General features: G+C 35.5%; 1 protein-coding gene across 3 annotated transcripts in view; it reads left to right on the plus strand.

Annotated features, from left to right (window-relative positions):
• Window positions 1-491: 491 nt before the first annotated feature.
• LOC110031630 (testis-expressed protein 10 homolog) overlaps window positions 492-27,083 on the plus strand; it is a 44,236-nt gene continuing 17,644 nt past the window's right edge. For all 3 annotated transcript variants that reach the window (XM_020734941.1, XM_020734940.1, XM_020734942.1), the window contains exons 1-11: window positions 492-692; window positions 896-1,039; window positions 1,122-1,194; window positions 1,297-1,419; window positions 4,457-4,626; window positions 5,290-5,439; window positions 6,351-6,494; window positions 13,860-13,920; window positions 15,285-15,586; window positions 16,461-16,592; window positions 23,467-23,586. In XM_020734941.1, the coding sequence (XP_020590600.1) occupies window positions 983-1,039; window positions 1,122-1,194; window positions 1,297-1,419; window positions 4,457-4,626; window positions 5,290-5,439; window positions 6,351-6,494; window positions 13,860-13,920; window positions 15,285-15,586; window positions 16,461-16,592; window positions 23,467-23,586 (1,332 nt within the window). In that variant the 5' untranslated portion in view covers window positions 492-692; window positions 896-982. The remainder of the gene's footprint in view (window positions 693-895; window positions 1,040-1,121; window positions 1,195-1,296; window positions 1,420-4,456; window positions 4,627-5,289; window positions 5,440-6,350; window positions 6,495-13,859; window positions 13,921-15,284; window positions 15,587-16,460; window positions 16,593-23,466; window positions 23,587-27,083) is intronic.

The raw sequence follows: 27,083 nt of genomic DNA on the forward strand, positions 1-27,083 counted from the left end.
CTATAAAACTATCTGACAATTTTTACGAGAATTTAGAAATCTATTACGTTCATTAGACTTCAACAAATAATAAGATTTTGTAAATTTTGTGAATTACTTAAATTCAAAATTTTGAAATATTCCAAAATAACAAAACAATTTTGACACCTTAAATTCATTCAGTATTTTATTTCAAATTATGATGATTAATAATTATATATTTAATAAATAAATTAATTAGGTATACAAATTTTATTAAATTAATTATTAAATAGAAGTTTAACATTTATAAAAGAATACTAAATTTGTTATTAATTATATTAATTATTAAATACTTATATTATTGAAAGAATAAAAAAATTAGTATTTATATTTTATTAGATACTAATTAAATGATAAATATTAATTTATTTACATATAATTAATATTATAATAATTATAAAATACTCAATTAAATTAATAGAGTTAAATAAAATAAAATTAAATTAATAAAAGCCTCGCCTACAACACTCCTCTCTTCCCCAAATCCTCTAGCATGTCCCAACCCCCTCTGTATTTCGTCCCAAACCATATTCTTCGTCACGGAACCCTCGCGAAACAGTCGCAATAGGAGCTAGCTGGGAACGCAACGACGGGAACGCCGCTTACAGTGATCCGGAACTCCCATTTATCTCCTCCTTCCGCCCCTCTCCCGCCCGAAACCATCGAGGAAGGTAACTTCACGTCTTCTCTTTCGCGCGAAGCGGTCCTCCCGGATTTACTAATCCACTGATTCACGAGATTTAGTAAATTCGGGTTTATGAAATCCGAGGCTTTATTTTGTCCAAAATGACCGCCTGGCAAGATTTATAATTACTGCTTAAACCCTTCTCTAAATCCGTTACCAGAAAGGCCCTTAAAGTTGTCACTTTTGCAGTTTGGCAAGATTTAGGTTAAATCGTGCTTAACTTTCTGCTCAAGTCCTGCTACCGAACAGCCCCTAAATTTACTCCTTAGTAGAATCATGGGAAAGACGAAGCCAAGAGTCTCCAAGAAGCCCAAGCGTGGTCTGGACTTCAAAGTTTGTTTCTTTTTCCTCCCAATTTTTCTGTATTTCAAGCTTTTTAAATGCAGTTTCTTTCTAATTTCCTTATTTATGTTAGAAAATAAAACGTAAAATTGGGAGGAAGTTGCCTCCTCCTAAGAACTTCACGGATACAAGCATCAAATCCAAAGGTACAATTCGTCACCGAGTTTTGGAGTTCTGCAATTTGTCATATAATATATATTTTTGATAGCAGAGGTTCTTACTCATTTCATTTGTTCGGGCATGAACAGCAATTATTCTTCCGGAGCAGAGCGTTGCTACTGATAAAGCAAGTTTGGCTGTTAACAATAAGGGTTTGACTTTGAGAGAGCTCCTTCAGCAGACATCGCATCACAATGCTAAGATACGGAGAGGTAATTATGTTGTAGTTTTGTTAAAAGCTTAGTTTTGATTTCTTCTGTTCTTCTTGTGTTGCAAACCTTTGTGTGGACATCAAGGAGGATTAGTTTTTTGGATGCTCTGATTTTTAGTGAAAGGTATGCAAAAAAAACTGAAAAGACCTTATATATGGCTGCATATTTTAAATTAATGGTATTTTATTTAATGTTGTTCAGTTTCCTTCAATCAAAACAATGAATGTTGGTTTCAGCTTGGATTAATGGGTTCAGGGATTAGATCTCCTTTATTTTTTAATTCATCCAAAAACTATTTAAGACCATTTGGATTCCTTTTTTTTTCCTTAATCCTTTAATTTTGTAATCACTCAAACTCTTAGAGGTCAACTGAATCCTATAAGAGAGTGAGATTGAGAGGAATCAGTCAAAGCTTAAGCATATTGATTGCAAAAATATAATGTTTTGTCACCATTCCATGCACCTAAGGGAGTAGAGCCAAAAACTTTGAATTTTAAGTTGCCAAAATTAATGCTAAAAAAAATTATTATAGAAAACCATGCAGAGATTGAAAATTTCGACCTCTAAACAATTAAATCAAGTGAGGATGCGGTGATGCTAATATTCTATCCTAATCTCTGTCATGAATCTTTCATCCATTTATTGTTATAGCTCCTAACAGAGAAACATTAGCAAGTTAAATGAGAAGAAGGATTTAGATCATCATTGGGTTTACAAAGGGATCAACAGACTAGACCCTTTTAAAAGATGTAACTTTCTTTGTTAGGTTTTATATCACATCTAGGCCTTAGAATAAAAGCAAATTGTTTGAATATAAACCCTTCAAAAATTTGCTTAAAGTTTAAATGAATCTCAATTTTTACGAAAATGGGGGAAGGGGAGGGTGGGGGCATGCAAGGAAATGAAAAGAAAGAACTACAAAACTTAGGATTTATTGATTGCAAACATTTTGGATAGAAAAATCTTTTAAGATATATTGTAATCACATAGTACAAAAGTTCTCTCTCTTTGTTAATTGGAAATTTTTGGAAAACTTCTAAAGTTCTTCTTAGTGTCGTACCATAATACGGGTATCATAAATTTAGGCTGAATCAAAAGGTTTTATAATAAAAAATAACTATAGTGATATAATAACTAACTAGCTACAATGAGCACATGAATAGATATATGGATTGCTACAACAAACCATGAATCTCAATTCTCATATTTTTTCTTTGTGGTTTGAGCTAGGCTTATCTCGATTCTCTATGGAAAAAAATTGGAGTACTGGACTACTAAAAATGAAGGCTGCCGTTGATCTCCAACGTCTGGTTCAAATTAAATATTGTATTTGTATCTAAATATTATCAATAACTAGTCTTTTCTTATTATTATCTTTAGTGGCTCAATCATCAATAATGCCTTCTATCTTCAATTGATTAAGTATCTCCACTGACTCGATTATCAAGGATGCCTTCAAATTTGGTTATATGGATGTTGCCTCCTTAGTTGTTGTAGTGTTTGAATAGGAGACTAGAGAACCAAAGAATATGATAGAAGGAGAAGCTTGGAAAGGAGAAGGATTGTATTTTGGGTGAAGATGCATGGTAAAATGTGGAATTATTCAAAACAATCTTCAAATTTATAAACTAGCTTTAATTCATGACATAAAGAGGATACAAGAACAACAATAACAACAACAAAGCCCTAATCCCACTACGTGGGGTCGGCTACATGAATCCTTTTTCTCTATAGCGTCCTATTTAGTGTCATATTTTCATTTAGTTCTAGTAAATTAAGATCATTTTTTATACAATAAGCCCAAGTCTTCCTAGGTCTACCTCTGCCTTTCTTAATTAACCTTATTCTATTATTTCACAAAAGATTGGAATAAGAATTTCAAATGATCTTATCATCCAATTATACCTAATATATATGAATAATAATTTTCTTTTTGAATGACTGATTATTTATATGACAATGCAATTTTTAGTGTTGAAACTATATGATATGGGGAAATTTCTTTTTGTTGCGCAATGCAATCATGAAAATTATAAGTAAAAATTTGTCAATTACAATGGGAACCTCCTTTATTTTTGGAGAAGTAGATTCATAAACCAACTTAGTAGCTAGAATAAGGATAGTGATGATTATGTTTCTACATGGATTTGAGGGATAAATGTTGAAGAAGTCAACGACAATGGCAATCAAGCTGTGTATTAGAAATGAGAACCTTGAGATGGATTTTTAGTAAAATTAATGGTAGAATTGAAGTTGTTACATTATATAGATGATTTGAATAACATTCTTTAACCATATTACTTTTAAGATAAAATTAAGATAATGTACAAATAATGCAAGGCGATTGAATTTATATGAAATAATTTAGAAGAAAAATAGACAAACTAAAGTTTAAACAACTAGAAGTGAATAAAGACTTGTACAAACTAGGTTAAATTCTCAAATTGAAATTGGACATGAAATATTGGAGGAGTATTCATAAAGACAACAACAAATTGTTTAAATATTCTAATGATTATAATGATAATTTTCACTAATTGAAACTTTTTGTTGAGAAAAATCTGCTCGCTGATATGCTTGGGTTGATATTAGCGTCAACACTTCAAGCACATATGTTATTTTGAGGGAAGAGTAAGTTGATCTTTGGATGTCGAAGATGGAAATTTTAGGCCTTAGAAGAGTGTCGACGATGGAAATCTTAGGCCTTAGAAGAGTGTCGAAGATGGAAAATTTGGCAATTTCTATTTCAACATTTAATGTATACTCAAGATCAAGCTTTTGAAATCATATAAAATGATGGCGGATGTGGCATAGATAAGTGATTGATTTTATTTTAACTCTTTTTTGACTTTATTTATAACTTTTATTGAAATTTGATATTGTTTATGTGATCAATTTAATTCACTTCATGATTACTACATGTTTAAATGCGGCTACCGAGGAAGTATGATGTGCAGTTGTGCCAATCTTAATTTACTTCATTGTTTTGACAGGATTTCATGTGGTTTTTATTCTTTTTCTCTTGCTTTTTTATCAGCTGCTTTAATAGGTATTAAAGATTTGGTGTCAAAACATCCATCAGAGCTTAAACTTCACAAGCTTGCCCTGATAGAGAAGCTAAGGGACCGGGTTTGTGACAAAGACAAAATGGTTCGTGAAACTTTGTATCAAATTTTAAAGACAGTTATCTTTCCTTCTCTGAAAGAGGTAATTATTTAATTTGTATTCTTTCTTCATTGTCATCGACATCTATGCTATATTTATTCATGGTCCTATGATGTGATTAGCTAGATTTGTAATGTGTTTTTTGGTATATTGCTCTGAGCTGCGATGGCTATAAATTTTTGTTGCTCCCAATCATATTGCTTTTTCTTCTATCTTTCATACAACTTCATCGTAGTTTTCCTATCTAGCATGATAAACCATTTATTGAACTATTGATTTATGAATGAACAAAGAAAATCTATATTTTCTTTTTGTATGCTTTGCAAATTTCCTTATATTTTGTCAGCAATATAGGTATTTAGGTGGCTGCATTGTTATATTAGTGCATTGAGAGTTTCAGATAAAACATAAAACTGCTTATGCATTTGTGGAGCTGGTTTTATTTTGTTTCTTGTGCTTCTTGTATTTCTACAATAATTAGTTTTCCTGATTACTAATTTTTATCATTGGGAATTTATTTTCCTTAAGTCTTTGAGTTAGGCTTGGAATAATAATTTTCGAAAGCTACCAAAACATTTCCTTTTCCATTCATTGCTATTTGCAATTTTGCATTTTGACTGACATTATTTGTCTGTTTAGGATAAAGCTTTGCTCTGATTTTTTTCTTTCATTGGTTCTAATTGTTTACCTGGTTTTTTTTTTCAGGATGCAACCGGGCCTTCAATCTCTTTGTTAATGGTTTATGTATTCAGTGCGATGACACATATTGCAGTTGATATCCGTCTGATGGCTTTTAAGCTCTTCAAACTCGTTGTTCTGAACTACCCCTCTTCCTTTACCATATATACTGGTCAGGTTCGTATACAAGTGCTTTTTAGCATGGTATGTTTGTTTGATACTTATATAAATCAGATTGTAATGTTTATAAGTGTTTTGGCTTCTAATATATGCTGGCTTGATTCTTGAACTAATCAAATTATTACGTCATTAATAACATTTTTTTGTGTTATGTGGGACATGCTGTTGCTTTCTTTCTCAGTGTTCTTAAATTTTCATTTGTTTTTAAATTTCACTCTTCAAAATTGACATTGATCTTGATTTTAATTAATAATTTTATATGATAAGATATTAGCTTATGCCGCTGACTTAAGACATTTCCAAACTATCAATCAAACCTATGGGTTCTCTTTTATTTATTCCATGCTTCATGCCAGATGACCCAAATGAAATCTAGACATCTTTTTCGTCGTGTTGTAGTTTTTTTATGCTCTGTTATCCTTTGGTTAATGCCTTGGATGAACTCTTTTTTTTTGTAATTAACAAATATGTTTTGCATTAGAAGATGTTCTCCACTTTTAGAGCCTTTAGGTTAGTGAAGATGTTTGTGCGGGCTTATTGGGGATTTAATTGAGTTGTATTTCACAGTTTTTTTATTTTTCATTTTCTGAATGTATTTACATGATATTTTTAATTTCTTTATTTTCTAGGCTGGATTGCATAGCTTGCATAATATAATCTTAATTTTTAGTAGTGTGTAATGATTTTGTTGTATTTTTCTTGTTCTTTACTTCTATGCTAAAACCACTCTTATAAAAGTTTGATGTTTTTTTTTGGCTAATCGAAGAATTGCTGAAACAATTGGCCATCATAAAATGTTTGAATCACACCATTTTGTTGATTTTAGTGCTTTGATTGTGTTTTAGCTACGGTATTATTGTCGGATATGTCATTTCTTTTAATAATAAGTTTTACTTTATTTTTGATAGGTTATTGACAACTATATTGATATTCTCAGAAATCATCTAAAGTATCTACAAGAAAAGAGCAACCTCAGGAATGCTCTTGGTGGATTAGTTCATTGCCTTTCCCTGTTGGTCAGCAAGAGTGAGGAGGATGATCTCAATGGACAGGTATCGCTTGTTTTTCCTTCTATTGGTTAGGATCTCATGTAGACTATGTAGTATGTTGTTTTTTTGGTTTATTTTCATCTTAATCAATTTTTCATTTATTTTTTTGTTGGCTTTTTATGATTTAGTTTCAGTTTATTCTCTTGCATGTTCTAATGAAATTAGAATATATTGTTTTCTTCGTGAAACCTGTGCTTTTGACATACTTCTGGGCTTTGAAATAGCATTCACTGGTGATGATCGACTAGATAAAAAAATAAGAAATAAACTACTCTAGGCTTAGTTGAAGAAAAATATTTATAAAATTTTTATAAGATTTCTCCTAAATTTTATAAGAACTAAAAACAATATTTTTTATGCTGTGGTTTGAGTTTTCTATAAGAGCTAGTTCCTAAGGTCAATTATATCTCGAGCTCGTTCCTAAGGAACAATTGGGGGAACATATATAGGGTTAAGATAAAGGACATTGTCTAAGAACTCATGCTCACCCTTACTTGGGGTCGAGCTCGGAAAATATGGTACACTTTCAAAGAAGGAGACATCATCACTCACATAATTTTTGTTAATGGTAGGATCAAGACACTGATACCCTTCTTGAGTGGCGGAATACTCAAGGAAGAAATATTTTATGGATTCGAGATCAAATTTACTATGATTGGGGGTAGTTTTCCAAACAAAAGCAGTGCACCAAAAAATCTTGGGGTCTAAGGTGGAGAAGATCTGATTAGCGGGGAAGAAAGACATCAGGATAGCTAGGGGGTTCGAAACTTGTTGATTTTAGATGACTCTTTTTATGCGATATTTAGCAATGAGAATGACATCGTTTCAAAACCGTTTAGGGACATTAGATTGAAACCTAATAAAGTGGACAAAGTCATTGAGGTGATGATTTTGTCTCGTGGCTACCCATTTTATTGAGGAGCGTCAGTACATGAGCTTGGATACCCTTACTCACCAAGAATTCACCCAAAATAGAGTTGAAAAACTCACGACCATTATCGGTTCCAAAGACTTAAATAGGAATTTTGAATTGAGTTAAAATAAATGTATAGAAGTTTTGGAAGGTGACAACCTCAGATTTGTCTTTTAAAGTATAGACCCATGTCATTCGAATGTGGTCATCAATCAAAGTCAGGAACCACATTTTATTGGTGTATTTTAGAGTGCGAGAGAGTCCCCATAGGTCACAGTGAATGAGAGGAAGAAGTTGAAGATGTGTAAGTGTGGGTTGGGTAATAGACTTGATGGTGTTTGACTAACTGATGTTTCACAATTGAAATTAAAAAAAAAATTATTAGAAAACATCTAATGATACGAATTTTTTAAATATTGAAAACTCAAATGATCTGAAAGATAATGCAACAATATAATGAGACATTCAATGACTCGAGGTAAGCTAGAACTCTCGAACGACGATTATGAAAAACACAACTTTCAAAGAGAAATTAACAACACAATTAATATCATTCGACAACTTGCTGACATATAACAAATTACATTTCAACCGGGGAACATGTAACAGAGACTCCAGAGTTAGATCTCTTCTTCGTACAACCGACCATTTATCGGAAATGGAACTACAGTAGCCATCAACAATTCTTAAGGTATCATTTCCAAAGCATGGATAATAAGTCGAGAAAACTTGTGAGCATCAATTCATGTGATCTGTGACATCTGAATCAATAATCTATGGACTAGAGGCGAAATAAGTCATGAAAGCCATAGGAAGAGTATCTTGTCGGATGTAGGAGGTCAATGTACCCGTTGAGACTTGATGGGCTTCAAAAAGCTTGATCAATTGCTCAATCTGGTTTTTTTAGGGATTCAGAGGATTCTATGATGTTCTGTGTAGGAGTCGGTTGAGCCATGTGGGCTCGATCACTGCCTTGAGTCTTTAGCATAAGAGGATTTGACCGAAGGTTTGTATGATGAATCACCTTGAAAATTCCAACACTTATTCCGAGTGTGGTTAGGTTTGTGGTTTCGAGCCATAGGTGAATTCCCTTAGGATCATGACGAACAGATACAATTGCAGGAAAGAAAATCTTTGAAGGAAACACCGGCGTTGGACAACTACCAGACTCCTTGCAGAATCGGTGGCTGCGCTGGAACTGATGCACCACGGGAATTGAGGATCTTGTGGCTTATGTAATTGAGGATCCTGTGTACAAGAAAAGGCTGCTGCTTCTGGAACCCGTAAGGAGGATCAGCGACACTAGGGAGACATGGGTCGGTTGGAGTATCAGCAGCTGGAATTAGCGGCTGGAAGCAGCGGTTCAAGGAATTGTATCGGTTGGAAGCAATGGGGCAGAAGGAATAAGCGGGAAGTATTGACTAAAGAAATTGTACCGGTTGAAAGGAGCAGCATCTGAAGGGGTCATACGGGAAAACCTACGACAGAAGGAATTAGCGCTGATGCAGAGCAACAACGATTATAGTTGGAGAAAAAACGGTTGAAGGAACAGCTGGTTGAAGGAACTTGCCGAACAGATGTTGGAACCATAGGCTGAAGGAAAAAATAACATACTAGGTAGATGCTAGAAGGTGGCTGTCGGCCAACTAGGGTAGAACCTCTATGGTTAGAGTCGTGGTTCTCATACTATGTTGAATTTGTGATTAGATCAACATAATTCTTATTAATACAAAGAGGGGTATTTAAACCTTTACAATCCTTAAATAAAGGAAGAAATAAAAATACAATCAAAGAAATAAAATCAAAATAACAATTAAAAAGAAACTACATAATGGAGAATAAAAATAATTAGTAAATAATAACAACTATGGAAAACCAATAAATCTAATAAATCCAATACTTATTCATGTAAGAGTTTTTTATTGTCTTTCCTGTGAGTACTTGGTTCACAACTACAATCAAGTCGAGGGAGATCCATGGAGGGGAAGAAGCGGAGGATGGAAGAAGTCGACAGCCCTAACGAGTTGCCATGGTCGAACATGACGCTAAAATCGATGATATGAGTGATAATCTTCCTCTTTACTTCTTTGGTTCGCATTCTCGTCTCGCTTGACCCATATTCCGGCGAGGCCACACCGCCTATGTACAGGGATTGCGAGGTGCGACACCATTGGATGGATATATCACTTCATATGCCAACAAGAGAGTGGTATCACAATACAAGCAACAATAATTTTTCCTATAGGGGTCTCAATTGTCCTGCGCTCACTGCATATCAAAGCCTTGCGCCCTCCTTGTAAATTACTCGGTGCCCAACTACCTAAGCTTGATTACCTCACGCGGTTTCGAATCACATGGATCGAAGCTTCTGATGAGGCGGGCGATGCTTGTTTCAGGTTTTCTTGTCTTCCGGATTGCTATTTGTTTTACAATTGTTTACTGCAGAAAATTTGGCGGCAACGGGAGAAGGGTCTGTGCCATGGTTATCGGCTATGATTTTGCTTAATCCATTCTTGATCCTCGTTGACCATGGTCTTTTCTGGTATAATTGTATAAGCCCGGGGCTTACACTTGGGGTTATTGCTTTTCAACCTTATAATCAACCACAAGCAGATGAGCATGTACTATGCCCCTGCATTTTTCATTTATCTTCTAGTGGTTACGAAAGATGACTGTAGGTGGTCGAGGAGGTGTCTCAAGGTTGCCGAGAAGAGATTTTCTATCGACATGGATATCAAGGACGGACTTTCACTTTTCTCTATACTTGATTGGTTGAGGAGTTGTGGATTGAAGAGGGTCTATGAGAGAAAGGTGGGGGCGGTCAGAAATGTGGCGGCACTTGTGAGTGCATCAAAGGAGGCATTAAGATATGACTTATTTTTGGGGACCTTTGCTAGAACTTATTTCTGTGGATGAATTGATTGCTGCTATTTGAGGGCATAGAAGAACTGCAGGAAAAAGTTTTGGAGCTTTTCTCGTAGACGGTCCTCAACCGGAATTCTTTTCAGCAGACCCTCCTCGAGAGTCTTTTCTTGAATCAGACCCTTCTTTGGAGCTTTCTCTTACATTGGGCCCTCATCCGGAAACTTTTCTGTAGCAGACCCTCCAAAGCTTTTTTTGTAGCAAGGCCAACCTCAGGACCCTTCCCTTTTTTTGCAAGTCATACCCTATAGCTTTTTTTGTATGTTGTCTACTTTCTTACAAACTCCCCTGTAACATTACCTGTAGGAGTCTTTTGCCTACCTACATACGCTGCTGGAACTGTAGTCAAAGACAAACAAAGTTATCTATTTCCTTGCAAACTCCCCTTCAACATTACCTGTAGGAGTCTTCTGTCTATCTACAGACACTGCAGGAACTGGAGTCGATGACTTCAAATTCTACGTCACAAGACCTTCCTCGCTCATTGTTTGATGTTTTTCAAAATTCAAGTACATGATTTTCAATCACGTTTTGACTTGAGGGGGAGTGTTAGAAGTTATATTAGGAAATAATTTATTTTTGTGAGAAGTTACGAGGAATAAGTTATTTTCTTTTGTATTTTATATTTATTTTCTTGGATTAGGAGTTATTTTCTTGGATTAGGAGTTATTTTCTTTCCTATTTTATGTTATTTTATACATCTCCAAATAATTAATATGAATTGTTTATTGGTGATATTAGGTGTTATATCTTTGTTTTTTCTTGTTATTTCTTTATATTGTCGTTTCTATTCTAGGATATTCTAGGATTCATGTAAGGGTATTTATACACCCATTTCATATCAATAATATTAGCTCGCTTTCTTTCGTATTATTCTAAATTTCAACAATAATAAATAATATGTGAGGAGAAAATGTGGTGGTATTGTGGGATATGTTGTGGTTGGGTGAGGGAAGGTTTTAATTTCTCTGCCTTTAGGTAAATTTTCAGTTAAATTTGATATCAAACTAGTTGGTGCAAAATAGTAAATAATTTATTGAGAATGTTACTTCAAAGTTAGAGTCATAAGATGACGAGCTCTCCTTGATGCATATAAATAACTTACCGTCATCATTCTCAGATGCTTAAAAGTCCAATTAAACTCCTAGATTTTATATTAAAATAAAAGGATATGAAAAAATGAAAATAATGAATTGAAATTTAGAGATTATTTGGTGTTGTTATATAAGAAGCATATAAAATTGTGTGGAGATTATAATAGATAAGTGGGATGGAGCAGTAAGAGGCCTTGTTAAGAAGTTAATAAGAATTAAGGGTCTATTTGATCTCATGTCCATGACTTGCCTATCGCCATGGTCTCTTTGGCGGAGCCACTCTGTTGAGTCCATTTACCGTATCCATGTGTCTTATTTCAATTATGTAGTTTTCTCTGCTATTTTCCTTACTTTGTTGGCCTTCTCTGTTTGATTAACCTTCTGCCTTCTAAATGCCTGTAGATCTTTTCTTAGCTATAGACCTCTTGATTCACATGCATCGCTTCATGTCATTGAAAAGGAATAAATAGTTGTGATTCTTTTTGGCATTTGATTGAGATTGAGTTGGCCATCCTCCAATTTACTTCAAGATGAGTATAAATGTCTTACTTCAAATAAATTAGATGGAATTTCCTTTAGTGTTTTGAAAAATAGTTTGTTTTAAATTTTGGGAATGGTTATTTTGGGCCATGGTTAGTGATATCTATAACACGGAGTGCTCTCTAGGCGATACGACTATCCGATCTCCAAGATGCTAGGCTCCATCATAGCATATCTACTGAGCGCAACATGACCTAACAAGAAATTGTTATATAACTTGTACTTTTATTTTAATAATATTTACTTGAATCATGTTGGGCATAATGACGAATCTCTAAATTCCATCTCATTCTAAGTTTGAAATCACGCTAATTTATCATATATACATTTAAACTAAAATTTTGGCGTGCATATCTTATGGATAATATAATCTTCATCATTTTGTATTTAATCTTTATCATCGTGCATGTTTTTTTTAATGCTTTCATTTTTTGTTATTTATGTTTTCCTTTATCTTATCGAACTTAACCTTTTAATTTTAATGATTTAATAATCTAGATCTTCACCACCTTGTGAATAAGTTTTTCTAATATTATTTTCAAGAATGCATCATTATTTCTAAAATTTTTGATGCTCTATGCATCTTCCTATATCAAGTTACCATCATAAAAAATAAGCTTGTTTTCATCATTAAAACATTAGCATTTATTTTTTAAATCAAGGTAAGGCCCTTGTCTTCCTCTGGTATTCTCCTTGGCTTTAGTAGTGTTACCTGCCAGATAAATGTGCAAGGCACTATTGTCCTGACTAGGCCAATTAACCTTTAGCATTAGTTTTGACAATGTTGTACCAACACAATGGATCACCACCTCTCTTTCAACTTGTAAAATAAATAGATTTTTGCAGTATTCAGTAAAAATTTAAAATAACCTATATTTAAGATATCAAACATATTTTCTTACATATAAAAATATTATTATAAAAAGTGATTCTCAAACTGCCCCCAAAAATCTAAGATAATTGTTTCGAGCTGTAAAGAGATGTTTTCAATTTTGTTCTTACACTGGAGGATTCTCATTGATTAAATATGCTACTTTCTTGGCCTATTAAAGTATGAATACTTTATCTTTTGCATATTTCCAATTTTGCGCATTGATTGCTGATAAAATTAGTTTCTGTAGGATATATGCATAGTTTATGAACATGTTAAATATCTGTTTATTAAAACCTTGGTTGATATCTTGGAACTCACAGAAGAGCTATGGTTGTAGAGATATAGTGTTCAACTTATTATGATATATTTTATGCCTTTTCTTGAATCAGCAAATGTTTTTTTTTTTTTGCGAGCAATGTGTTAATATCTATACTAATACTGTCAATCACATCCTTTTATTTGTCATTTTTTAAGTTATTGTAAATTAAGTGTGCTTAATGTCACCTCCCAAAAGAGCCCTTATGAGTGGTGGGCAGCCCAGGACTTAAATATTGCTTTTCGGCCCTACACCTAGCCGATGTGGGACTATTTGTCCATGACATTCTACTCCACCCAATCACGTGACGTCCTCGTCACGGATCGGCTCCACCGAGGGTCCCACTGGACCATGGAGAGTCCACACACCTGGCAGGCAGTAATATGCTCTGATACCACTTGTCACCTCCCAAAAGAGCCCTTATGGGTGGTGGGCAGCCCAGGACTTAAATACTGTTTTTCGGCCCTACACCTAGCCGATGTGGGACTATTTGTCCATGACATTAAGCTCATTATGTTGAATTCTGTTGCTTGCTTTTAATGCCTGATCCTTTTTAATTGAGAATTAAATAATTGGTGGGTTTCAGCTGCTCTTGATTAGATTCTTATTTAGTTGTTAATTATAATGTTTTTTATTCATCTGAATTTTATCTTTTTTAGAGCAAGGACTCACCGAATATTTTATTTTTTTTCATTTTTAATGTATGCAGAACATCAATGAGAAAATGTGTTTACACAGTTACAAAAGTGAAGCACGCTGTGATGATGCAGGTATAAAGTTAGGGGCATTTACATACATACCGCATAATTCTTATGTATTTACGTATATAACACCTAAACATTCATTTTTACCTGTTTACCAATGAGATTTTTAACATCATCTAAAGTAGCACTATCACTAACTTTTTAAAAGTAAGGTACACCTTTTCATGCATAAGTTTGTTACACCAAGATGTTCTAAGTGTAAATATCCAACTTTGGTTGTTAGATATGTAAATATATAACAATCATGTGGTATGTATTTAAATTTACCATAAAGATATTGTCTTAAATTATGCCTGTCATATATTATTTCTTTTATTGATTAGATGCAAATTTAAGATGAGATTCTCATGATTATGGTGCCATTGCATTTTATTGTTTAGAAAATTTGTTTGAGATTCGGACAAGGCATTCAAAATATCTATATCGATCTTAAATTAAAATTGCTGATATGTATCCTTAGTTTGATAATTATTCTTATTAAGGTTGGTAGTATCACCAAGAGCAACACAAAAAGAAGATTTGGTGGATAATTACTTTAACAGTAACACTATTAATTCAAGTTCTGGCAGAACTAGCGCTTATTCTCAACGTGTATGTGGATTTGACTGAAATATATTATTTTATGATCTATAAACAAAACACTAGGGCATATAATATAGAGAAAAACAAAACCTTGAAAGTTAATGATTGTCCAATTTCTCAGAACATTTTCCTTCATTATTTTACATTCATCCTACAACATTTCTCAAAATTTACTTCTCTAAAAAATTCCAAAACCCTCTTGAAGCCTTTGGCCGAGCTAGTGATCCTCTTGACCTAGTTTTGGTTTTTTTTTCTTCATTATCTCTGAAACATCTTAAATCTCTATGATCACTTTAGATCAGATATTCATTCTCTCTCCTTACACTACACAGCTTTTTCAGCCCTTGAATACACTTTTAAGGCTCTATACTAACTCACTATTCTAAGATTAATCAAATTTGTCCAAGTTAGGCTACTTTTGGCCTATAAACCGCTTGAAATTTTATCAAATAATCCCGACCATATTTAAATATGTTACCATAATATTCCTAAGTTTATGTCTAGAATCCTCTACCATAAGAAACTTTAGATCCAAGTCCTCAACGAAGACTTAGTGTTGGCAATAAGCTTACTTAGCCGACACCCTTATTTTTCAAACACTTATGAGTGTCCTCTACATATAGGCTATTTTGTTGTTGTTCTTGTGGTTATGTCAACAATAATCAGCCATCTTATATTTTTTTTCAAATAAATCTGTTAATCTGTCTTTTTGATTTTTGTAATGCGCTTTCACTTTGTGGATGTTATTAATACATCAATTTTTGTTTTCCTAAATTTTTGTTAAGTAGTTTTGTTGGCTGTAAAGAGGTTTCAAGATCTTGTGCCAGCATTAGTCAGCTGTTTCCAAGAATCCAGTTCAGTGATCCGGTCGATGTCTACAATTGATACAGAATCTTTTGATTGCTTTTTATTTATGCTTCAGTGCATAAATCTGTCAGTCACTCTCTATGTTAAAAACATAAATAAATTTCTTGTAATGCCTGCACACTCGACTTCGCTGCCTGATGGAGGTCCTTATGACATGCTTGTACTTCTGAAAAAGTTATGGGAAATATTTCCGATAGTCAAAATGCATCGATCTACTCCAAAGGTTTGTTTTTATGTTTTTTTTTTTGTCCTTTTATCAGTGCATGTACATATCAGTGCATGTACATACATAGCACACAATTCTTTTGTATTTACATATCTCCTAAACTTTCATATTCACACGCATAGCACTTAGATATTTAATATCATATGAAAATAGCACTATTATCACTTTTTTAAAGTGAAACACACACTTTCATGCATAAGCTTAAAGCACCAAAGTGCTATGTATGTAAATGAGAAAGTTTAGTTGTGAGATATGTAAATACATAAAAATTGTGTGCTAGGTATGTAAATTTCCCTTTTTTATTATCCATTTATTTTAATTTGCCTTGCACTTATGTTCATGTCACTTGTTCTTTTATCCATTTGTTCGCCATGACATTGTAGTTGAGGTTTGAATTATGTTATATGAACTATTCATAGAAATATAAATTCTTTAAAGGCTATCCAATTTCTTTAAACTTTTAGTACTATCTAATGACTTATTTCTATTAGATGAATGTGCCGGCCTGAATTTAAGATTTACATGCTCATAAAAATTCCCTTTTATAGCTTATTCATGTAATTTTGAATATTAGGCTGCTATTATTTTAGGATCTGGCTTGGCATCTTGCAAAACAACATTGTAGAGCAGGTAGCCACTGTAATAACTGGATTTTTTATTTTATAAAAAAAAAAAACACAAGTTCTCATTTCTAAAACTGTGAAAGTTTTTCTCTTGTTGTGCATGATTATTGAAGGTTTTTGTATTTTCTCCTACATGCACGGACACTGTTGCAAACATGTCCAGTCAACACCCCCTCTCCCTCTTCCCAAATAACTGGTAGTCCTATTTTCTTTGCTCATTATTATTATTATTTTTGGACTCTTTGCAGGATGATGAGAGGTATTTGCTTTTGAATCTTAAAATTACAGAGACATTTTTGCACCTGTTTCCTTGGATCAACGACAGCCCATTTCCAATTGAGAAATTTCTAGGGTTCATTGAGAGTTCTCTTCTCGGGGAGGTTGACATTCATAACATTTTTTTTGAATTTGCCATTTGATTTATACTTAAATTATCTGATAAAGAGCATGCTTGTTTACTCTTGTTCTTGTGCTTGCTATATATTTTATTTTACTTGCTTAAGTTATCTGTGCTGTCATCTTTTATGATTATACACAACTCTAAATTCTTCACGATTGCTAATAAAGTTAGTGCCTGTTTAATAGTTTTTTTTTTTTCGATTTTTTTTGCCGCTCATTCATTATTATTTCCAGAATCCATCTTTTATGATTATACAGAATTAGCTGATTGACGACATACTTAGTGTCATGTCCAAGTCATGATCAAATCTGACGTTTTTGGTGGTGTGGCTAAGAAAATCCAATGACCGGTTGATATCGGGGTTAACCAAACACCAATGACGCACAAATATTATTTTTGAATTCAAATAGGAAATTACAACTTAACATAAATATGAAATTGCTACAAACACAACACATGATACTAAATAGGGGTGGATCGAGAGTGGAGGGGTGTTGGCTAGGGGTTTTAACCTCCAAAGAGGTTGCTAAAGGCCGGTTAGGGGCTGGAAGGATGGGTGACAACAAGGGGATGATGGTGGACTGCAGAAACAACAAAAAGGTGGTTGTCTTGGGTGGCGTCAACAAAGAAAGGCGGCTGGACTAGCAAGGGAGTGAGGCGCGGCGCGCCGCGATGCTAGATTGATGGGGGAGAGGTAGAGGAAGGATAATCACTACCTCGAAAGCGAAATACATCTGGAGCACTAGAAGGGAAAAGAGAGATGCTGATGGGTGTCCCAAATCAAACAGACGAAAAACTTAACCCTAAACCAACAGGAACTTTCTCTAATGTGATAGCCTTGACAATAAGTTGTCGGTCATGATATATATTTGCATGCATTACCCAAGTTTGGCTTATCCCTCTCTGAAGTGAAGGTAGACTGAACTTTCTCTAATGGTGATTGCCTTGACAGTAAGTTGTCGGTCGTGATATCCTAAAACTCTCTTTGTAATAGCTGCCCTGTGTCTGATATCGTCTCATATGTCTCATTAACCTTGAACATCACCAAAATTGATCTCACTGGATTGCTTTGGCAGTAAGTTGTCGGTTAAGATCCTGAAACTCTCTTTGTATTAGCTGTCCTATGTCTGATATTGGCTCATCAATCTCATTACCCTATAACATCACCAAAACTGATCTCACCGACGTCTCTCTCATGATATGAGAACCTACAGCCGCAAACTCCATAGAAAGTAGGAGAACTATGCGCTTTTCACCCTTGACAAATGAGTAGGTGCTCTTGAACCCGCATGCCACATTTGATGATCAAACTGTCACTTTCTTCTCAACATAATATGGTAGGCATCCTTGGGCACAACACCACATCACACGTGATCCTACAGTTGATTCCCAATTAAAAATTCCACAAGGCATCTATTGTCAATGCTAATCCTATTCTCCTTTTTCAACCAAGTCAGGGAATATGACTGAGAATGTCTCTGAGTGGTGAGACTAAACTTATCTACAAGCTGTGTAGACGCCGCATTCTTTCTACTATGTTCATCAATGATAAGGCTGCACACATTTTTCTTCATAGTCAACGGGCATGAAAGATGCGGTGAAACCACATCTGCTCTCTTCTAGCCTCATTCTGAAGGACTGTCAACCACCAACATCTAACTCTTATCACCTAGAAGTTGGTACTCCTACACATTCTCACTCTCCCGTCTCCAGTACCACTGTCCAATTCTTCTACTACTCTCTGCTCAATGAAGAAATCACATATGGTAGTGTGCTTATGAAATCTATAACACTTTATTGCGGGCATTGTGCTAGGTGTATTATTCTTTCGGACTTCTTTCCACTTTGATCAACTCTATTATCTTTATGGATTGTTTCACACTATTCTTAGGTGTACTGCTGGCTCCTTCTCTTGTAGGTGGCAGTCTGAATGAAGACGGGGTCATGACCTGTTTAAGCTATTTCTCTACCTTCAATGCTAAGGTTTGAACATCATCCAATGACCAGTACGACTTTAGTTGGACAATATTGCTGATGGAGGGCTTCTGGTCTTTCAAATATTTGGTTGTACTGTCTTCCTCTGGCTCTGTTATCTCACACTTCAACATAAAATGCTCAATTGCTACTGTAAACTCTTCCACCATCAACTCTCTCTAATGTAGGTGCTTGAGCTTCAAGAACATGTTCTACCGGCAGTGCAAAGGTAGGTATTCCTTTGCATGATCTTCATCTTCTCCCACATAGTCATCTTATTCCAATCTTTTCTTTTTCTTTCTGCAGATTCTCCCACTATAAAGAGACGCTCATCTACACTTTTATGGCAACAAGCTTCACTCTTCTATCAGCTGACACTTCCTCATACTCAAAAATCATCTTTGCAGCCACTCAGTGAAGTTATCAGGATTTATTCTCCCCTTGAAAATAAGTTTACCTTCGCTCCAAGGTCTTTGTCCTTCAACTGTTACTTCATCCCTCGATCTCCTTTAATACTGAATTCCAAAATGTTGTGGCCTACCATCCTCTTCACTTACCATCCTCATCACTGGAATAATTCTGTTATGATAGCTCCTAAGGGTAATTTAGTCTGTATTAGCGTGAGAGTAATTTTTTCATTTAACATTTATTATTGTCTAGTATACATAATGCTAATTTTTTTCGGGTTATGCATGAGATTGTGGCTGTGAGTCTTAGAGTTAAGGTTTGTGAGAGATTTTCTACCTCTCGAATGGTAGAATTTGAGAGAGATCACCTTCCTCTCGAATTACAGGCGTTTATCTTATGTATTCGTATTGAGTTGTCTGATGCTCTTACAATAAAATATTTGTTTGCCCAGATTCCTATCAAATGGTATCAGAGCATTTCGATTATGAGAAGCAATGATGGAATTGTCTTCATGACCTAATATGGTGGTACAGTCTCGCAAGCGAATTGAAAGCAACTTCGGGATCACGATACCATCGCTTGAGAAGCGAATGAATCAGATGGATTGAGCCTGAAAGCCAGTAAAAGTATCTGAAAAGTTTGCATCAAGCTTGGGAAGAGGGATTGTGGCGTACATAACACTCGATTTGATGATCTGGAAGCAACTGTATCACGACTTACAGTAGCACGATACAATCACATTTTGTCCCTGGGAAGAGAGATCGCGACTTACAATGACATGATATTGTCACGATTTACGCCGTATGGGGAGTCGACGAAATTGCGACATACAGTGATGTTATACTGCTGCGATTTCAACTTTCTGGGCAACCGACAGGGTTGCGGAGTACAATCTCCATCTTGTCATCTGATTGAACCATGCTATATAGTCACATTTTGAGGGAGCAGATAGGATTGCAACATTCAGAATTGTGAACTAATCACACGACCCTTTTTTATTACTGAACCGCGCAAGTAAATGATTAGATTTCAGGGTACATAAATTTTGCCTTTGTGCTTGAAAGTTTTCCTTGGAGTAATGATGGCTAAGAAAGTGGATGTTGTGTAGACAAAATATAGAAAAAAAGGTGTGCCAAGTCAGATTAAAAATGGAGAAGCATTTCTCGTTCATTGAGTGACAGTTCACAACCCTAGAAGAAATGATAAAGAATTTCATGAAGTTTCAAACAATATCACCTTTGCATGCCGCAGAATCGAGCGAATGCATCAGGAATTGACGCGTGCAATAATAACCCAAAAAATTTGCGTGACATTAGGGTAGCATAGTTGCTTTAGGTTTAATGGGAGCTGCAATATCAAACAAAGGAATCAAGAGTTGACTCAAGTGACAACACTCGAAAGAAATCGTGCAACATTTGGATAGTTAGAACAAATGGAAGCAGACATTATCAAGTGAAGGAGTCAGGAGCGGATTTGAGCGGTAGCCTCTAGAGGGCATTGCACGACATTGTGAGGTTTGAAACAGGTGACAATAGGTAAAATGAGATTACATGCGATTTGGGGCTGGAGAAGAAAGCTTCGAAGAATTTTGGCTGGAAACGGGAATCATGTTGAGTTTGACCCTGGTGGAGGGCTGCATCCAAATTTACCAGTGTCTTTTGTGGCAGCAACCTTCCGAGCGGAAGACGATTCAAAAGCAATGATTTTGGGACTGTAGGGTATTCAAGAGGGAGATAAGATGGTGTTGCTTCGCGATGATCATAATTTGTGCAAGACGTTGGTGACGTTGAAGACTATGATTCGTGATCGAGTTGCATATCATGAAAAACACGCTTGATACGAAGTTAATAGAGATTTTAGGGTTCGATAAGCTACTGGATAAGTTGTTTGGGGCGGCAATATTCTTTAGGATTGACTTGAAGTTAAGGTTTCTGCAGATTCGGATTTGACCGAAGGATGTCTACAAGAATGCATTTCGAGTCAGTGAGGGTCACTACGAGCTTCAGATTAAATGAAAATTATTGTCAGATGATGATGCCACATGGGAGTCATACGATCTGATCCAACGACAATTCTTTTCACCTTGAGGACAATGTGTCTTTTTGGGAGGGGAGGACTGTTATGACGAAGTCTAATGGTAGTTTAATCTTTTATTAGCCTAAGGGCAATCTGATTGTTTGTCATTTATTGTTGTTTAGTATATAAGGCTAATACGTTTAGAGTTAGGTTTATGCGGAGATTGTGGTTGTGTCTTAGGGTTAGAGTTTGTGATAGATTTTTTACCCCTCGAATTGTAGGATTTGATAGAGATTGTCTACCCCTCGAATTATAGGTGCATATCTTATGTATTTGTATTTAGTTGTTTGATGTTCTTATAACAAAATATTTATTTGCCATAATTTCTAATTTTTGCCAAGAATCCTATCACATTCCTACTGAATGGGTTCAAAATTTTCTCCCAATCTCCTCTTCGACTCTTTCTGTCATGATCAATGGTGATCTCTCCATGAGTCATTTCTTCAAATTTATGGTTTTATAGGACATTTAATGTAAAATTAGTCATCCAAATATATTTATAATATTGAAATCTGAATATTCTAAAGGATAATTCTATTATTTGTTAGAATTTTTTTTAATTTATTTGAAAAAAATGACTAATTATGCACATGGTTTGGCATTCTTGGACTTGTCGAAGGGTTGGCATAGCTTGGGGATGGGTTGGCAATGGAGCACAAACTCATGAATTCACTTCCTTTCTCATTTTCTCTCCTTCTAATCATACCATAATAAAGGAAGAGCCTACAATCTAAGGATGTTGACGATAAAATATTAGATTTGCGCTTGATGATGTTTGTAGTGGCATGAGGGCGTAATAGTATGGGTAGGCTTAGATGACTTTTTTTTCGAAGCCGGGTGGCTCTAAGCCTTTTGCTTAAAGACATTTATGAAGAGCTGCACTTAGCTGGCACTAAGCAGCACAACCGAGTTGAAGCTAAGATGGAGACTTGTAACAAAAAAAGGTAAGGAAAACCCCATTGGATTAAATCTTCATTAAATAGTGCAGCATTAAGGTCTTATGGGTGCTTGAGGATGAAGGGAGGAGAGAGGCTCATCGTGGGTGATTCTTTAATGTTTTGGGAGAGTGCTGGAGCAATTGGAGATTATATCCTTTAAAGACCTTTCGTAGATGAGAAGTTGATATTTGCCTCTTTTTAAAGCTTCACTATAAATTGAATGGTTTTTGTTAGGCTTGAGGAAACAGCAAAAGAACTGGTTGCATATCCGATTATTCATGATTATAGCAATGCTTGTTGATCTGACTTGCAGGACCTACTTTATTGCTATTTGGCTCTTGTTGGTTGCTTGCACATTCGGATTTTCACAGTTGCGTGCTAGAGAAGGTACATAAAGGGTTATGATGACATGACCAGGCATGCCTCATCACATGTTAAATGTTAGCTGGCTGAGAAGATGAATAATAGAAGATGTGTGCACCTCCCATCAACATGTTCACGTGAGTCACAACCTTGGCATACCATTGCTTAGGTAGGTAATTGGTGAGATATAAAAATACCAAATTAAAAGTGTGGAATGAGAGATGAAGATAACGAGGTCAAACTACTTAAATAAGATGTGAATCATGAGAGTAAGACTAATTAAAGAATTTATATTTAATTAAATTTTAATAAAATATTATATGAATTGTTACTGAGTTTAATATCATGTTTTTAACTAGTTACATGCTGAACAACAAAAAAGCTTATTCATGAATGTAATTAAATGAGTTGGATTGCATCTATACCTTTTTTATTTAGTCTTCAAGTTTATAAGAAGCGTTTAAACTTGTTTAACTACTAACTTGAATGATTATTAAATGAATTGACTTTAAATTCATTGAGCGCATTGATTAACTTATAACCCTAACCCACATGAGACCTGAACACAGAATAATGCATTATCAAACATTGATTTCTAAATTAATCAATAATTTTTTTTAGATTATTCAACATTGAATCATTCCATGTCCGTGTGATTTTGGTTGATTGAATGTCTTTCAATTGCCTGTGGCTACATTTTGGTTAGATGTATACTGTTATTGTTTTCCTCCATAGATAGTTCTCATGTTCCTTCAAGCTATAAAAATGAAGGTCATTTATGTCACTTATGACAGACGAAGTAATAGTAATAGCGATTATTATAAGAAGAACAAAGTTCTTGTGTTGGTTGCATGACTCACTCGTTATTTCTCAAGTTTCCATTTTAACTTCGGTTCTTCCAAGTGTGCAAACTGTTTGCAATTCTTCTGTTCGGATCAACCCCACCTTTTTTTTTATTTGAGCTTTTGTGCATTTTTAAATGCACCACTATTCTTTTGTGCCTGGATGGATAACTTTTAATGATAATGATGAAAATTTAAATGATTCTATGATTATCTTGCGTGAAAAGCTGATGTGCTGGAATTCATCCTGCAGGTTGTTTGCAGTTCCTCCTGTAACAAAGCATTATTGGAAAAGCATTTATGCCCAATTTTGCCGTTTATTCCAAGTCTTATATCGCAAGCTACGAGCAGCTGGAGGTCTTCCCTTTTAAAGGTTCATTTTTCCATATTTCAAAGAATAACTTGCTTCTTTCATGATCATTTACCATGCAATTCATCGGGACTTATGCTGAGAGGGAAAGTCCTATTGTCTATACTTAGGCAAAAATTTGTACTTATCATCATTTTGTCATCATGAACTTCAATATAGAATACTTTTATCTTTTACATATTTATTTAAGTTGCTAACTTATGTATTGTTCTTGGAAATAGCTGAAGGATGGTTCAGATGATATTTTATTTGAAAATCAGTTGACCCAAATGATTCCGTAGCTAACCAAGAACAACGGGAAAACAAAATATTATTGCTTGACCAAATAGGAAATTATAATAAGACAACTGAAATAGGAAATAAAAGCAAACAAGACACATGAAATCTGAAATTGCAACAAATGACAATACAAAATCAAGTAGTGTGGTGTGGTTGTGGTGATCGGCGAGGGTTTGAAAGGTGGTGGGATGGTGGACAAGGTGCTTGGCAAGTAGAAACAATAAGGAAATGTTTTATCGGGTTCATGACAGCAAGCACACAGCATATGTCAACGTGGAATGACTGCTCGGTTTGATGGCAGTAAAGGGAGATAGCTGGAAAGCAGCGGCAGTGAAGATGAAAGGCTGGAATGGCGATGGAAGCAAGGATGGAAGGCTGTTTAGGGGTGTTGGCAACAAGGAGAAGGGGTAAATGTGGTTCTTGGAAGGCTTTCACAATTCGGAAGGGAGGAGTGTAGGGTTTGGAATGCGGCGGCAAGGTGGACTACTAAAAATACAACCAAGAAGGGCTGCTTTTGGGCTGTTGCAGGTACGGCGACAGTGACATCATAGAGAAGTGTGCAGAGGAAGGAAAAGCCGAGAATAGTCACCACCTTGGAACGAGATATAGTCAGAACTCCATTTGCCCTTTGTATTAAACTCTAAAAGCAGATTTGCCCTTTGGATTAAACTGTAGAAGCAGAAACAGGAGATGTCGAAAGATTGTCCTGACAGAAAACACACCAAACAATTGAAAACCTAAAACCTGAAAAACAAAATATAAGCCGAGTATTTAGGAATGGGCCCTCTCTCACAAGGAGGCCGTAATCACACATAAGATGGTTGATGAGCCCCTCATGCTTCAATTTTTAGCCGATCCATGCCGCCATAGGCTCTCGCTTTCGGTCCAGAACATTGACTTTGGAGACGCTGCAATTGTCGTGCCTCTTTTGACGCTCTTTATCAATCTCCTGGGGTCGGCCTCTTTTTACACTCTGTATCAATCTTCTGGTGTTAGGGGAGCTTTGACCTCATATGTTGAAGCTTTTGTCTCTTCGTGGCATGACATCATGTTGGCCGCGTTGAAGGTAACAAAAATGTTGTAAGCTTTAGGTAAATCAATCTTGTAGGTGGCCTCATTCCAAAACACACATTGATAGAATAAAAATCCATTCTCTTTTGGCACCACCGAATCTAGTGCTATATCTCGGGCAATTTAATCTATAGTTTGCTTTTTTTCACTACTCGTACTCAACTTAGTATAACAGATAAATAAGTTTGTCAGGATGAATCAACTCTGAAATGAAATCTATGGCAAGCTAGACCATATTGAAGTGTAACCACTCAGGAGAGGCCAAGAACCTGAATCCCATTTTAGGATGTTTTTTTTCGCAAAAATCTTAAGGCGATTTCTAGCTCTACGAGTCATCCCTCCTACCTGATCATCTATCCGTGGGCATATTACTAAACTGAATTTAATACCCAAATGACTCCATATGGTTTTCTAGAAGTAGTTAATTTTTTTTTTTTGGATACGTTAGACATCCCTCAACAAAGGATCTGAAAATTTTTGAATTTTTGAATTTCTTACTTGAGGTTTCCTTGTGTCTCATATCGGCTCCTCGATCTCATGACCCCTCTAAATATCCAATGTCAATCCTCTTGATGCTTTTCTTAACGTTTGCAAAAGATAGTTCAAGACACTATAACTTCATGCTTTGCATGAACACCTATTACCTCAGACTTACTATCTTTTTTAACTATTTTTAACCTCGATGTGATATCTCTCAAGGGCTCCACTTGGATTACATGCATCTCTCCTTCATCAGTTGGAAGCCGGTTCTCCTTTGGGCCCTCACCTTCTTTAGTGTCTACTATTTCCTCGTCCATTTCTTCAACTACTCCTGCTCAGTGAAATATTTCATACTTTTATTCGGGTAAATGTACTATGCCCAAAGTTGTGGCACTTGACTCACTTTCTGGCTGGGACGGATTTGAGAATGTTGGTTGGCTCTACATGTTCTCCACTATGAATTAGTTTCTCCTCAGACATGGTGGACTTTGATGTTCTACTGGATGTACTCTTGTTGTTTGATCCTGGAATTTAACTCTGTCAGTAAGATGTTGCGGTCACTCGGTGATATTGCCTCGAGAACATGTCATGTATTATAATGAACTGACAGGTTCTTGCTCTACATCTCTCGTTTTTTCTCGGACTGAATAGTGCTTTTGTTTTTCTTTTCCCGCTGGCGAGATGCTTCAAAATTTCCAACTACGACAACATACTTTTTTTTTTATTTGGTAGCTGCTAGCTTTACCATTATGTTAGGTGGTTCATCCTCGTGCTCAATGACACATTCAAATGCCTGGAGTCATTCAATGAATTCATTTGGATCCATGAGTCGTCAAAATATGGCAAGTCTCCCTGCACTCCAAAATTTTGGCTTCTTCTCTAATATGTTGTCATATCTCCTGGGTATTAGTTTTTCATCACTGGAAATTGCTCTGTAGAAGGGAGTCACTTAATCCCTTCAATTTGATAAATCGTTCGGATTGTCTCCTCTCAAAGGTGACAAACCTCTGTTGCAATTGGAGGATTTTTCTAGAAAGTTCCTTTGTTTGCGCATTTCTCATAAGTGACATTATTTTGTATCCTCTCGATCAAGCTTTCGACAATTGTCTCCTCGGTGGAGGTAACCCTAAGTTAGGACTAGGGTTAAACTAGCTCTAATGTTAACTTATACCAGAGTTAACCAACAACAACAATAAATCAAATATTATTGCTTAACCAAGTAGGAAATTACAACCATACAACTGAAATAGGAAATAACAACAAACACCGCACACAGTAAATCTGAAACTGCAACAACTGATGACACAAACCCAACAAGTTTGGATCTTGGGGTAGTGGTGGTAATTGGCGATGGTTTGGAATGTGGTGGGATGGTGAACGAGGGGCTTGGCTAGCAGAAAACATCAAGACAACAATTTCCTAGGTTCTAGATAGAAAGGATGCAGTAGGTTTTAACGTTGAACGACTGTTCGGGATGATGACAACAAAGGGGGATGACTGCAAAGCAGTGACAATGAAGATGGAGGGTTGGAATGGTGTTGGAAGCGAGGATGGAGAGCTGCTTAGGGGTTTTGGCAGGAAGCATAAGGGGGTAAATGCTGTTCTTGGAAGGTGGTCAGAAGCCGGAAGGGAGGAGTGTGGTGTTTGGAATACAGTGCCAAGGTGAACTC

This window comes from Phalaenopsis equestris, unplaced genomic scaffold (assembly GCF_001263595.1).
Source record: "Phalaenopsis equestris unplaced genomic scaffold, ASM126359v1 Scaffold000840, whole genome shotgun sequence".
Classification (NCBI taxonomy): domain Eukaryota; kingdom Viridiplantae; phylum Streptophyta; class Magnoliopsida; order Asparagales; family Orchidaceae; genus Phalaenopsis; species Phalaenopsis equestris.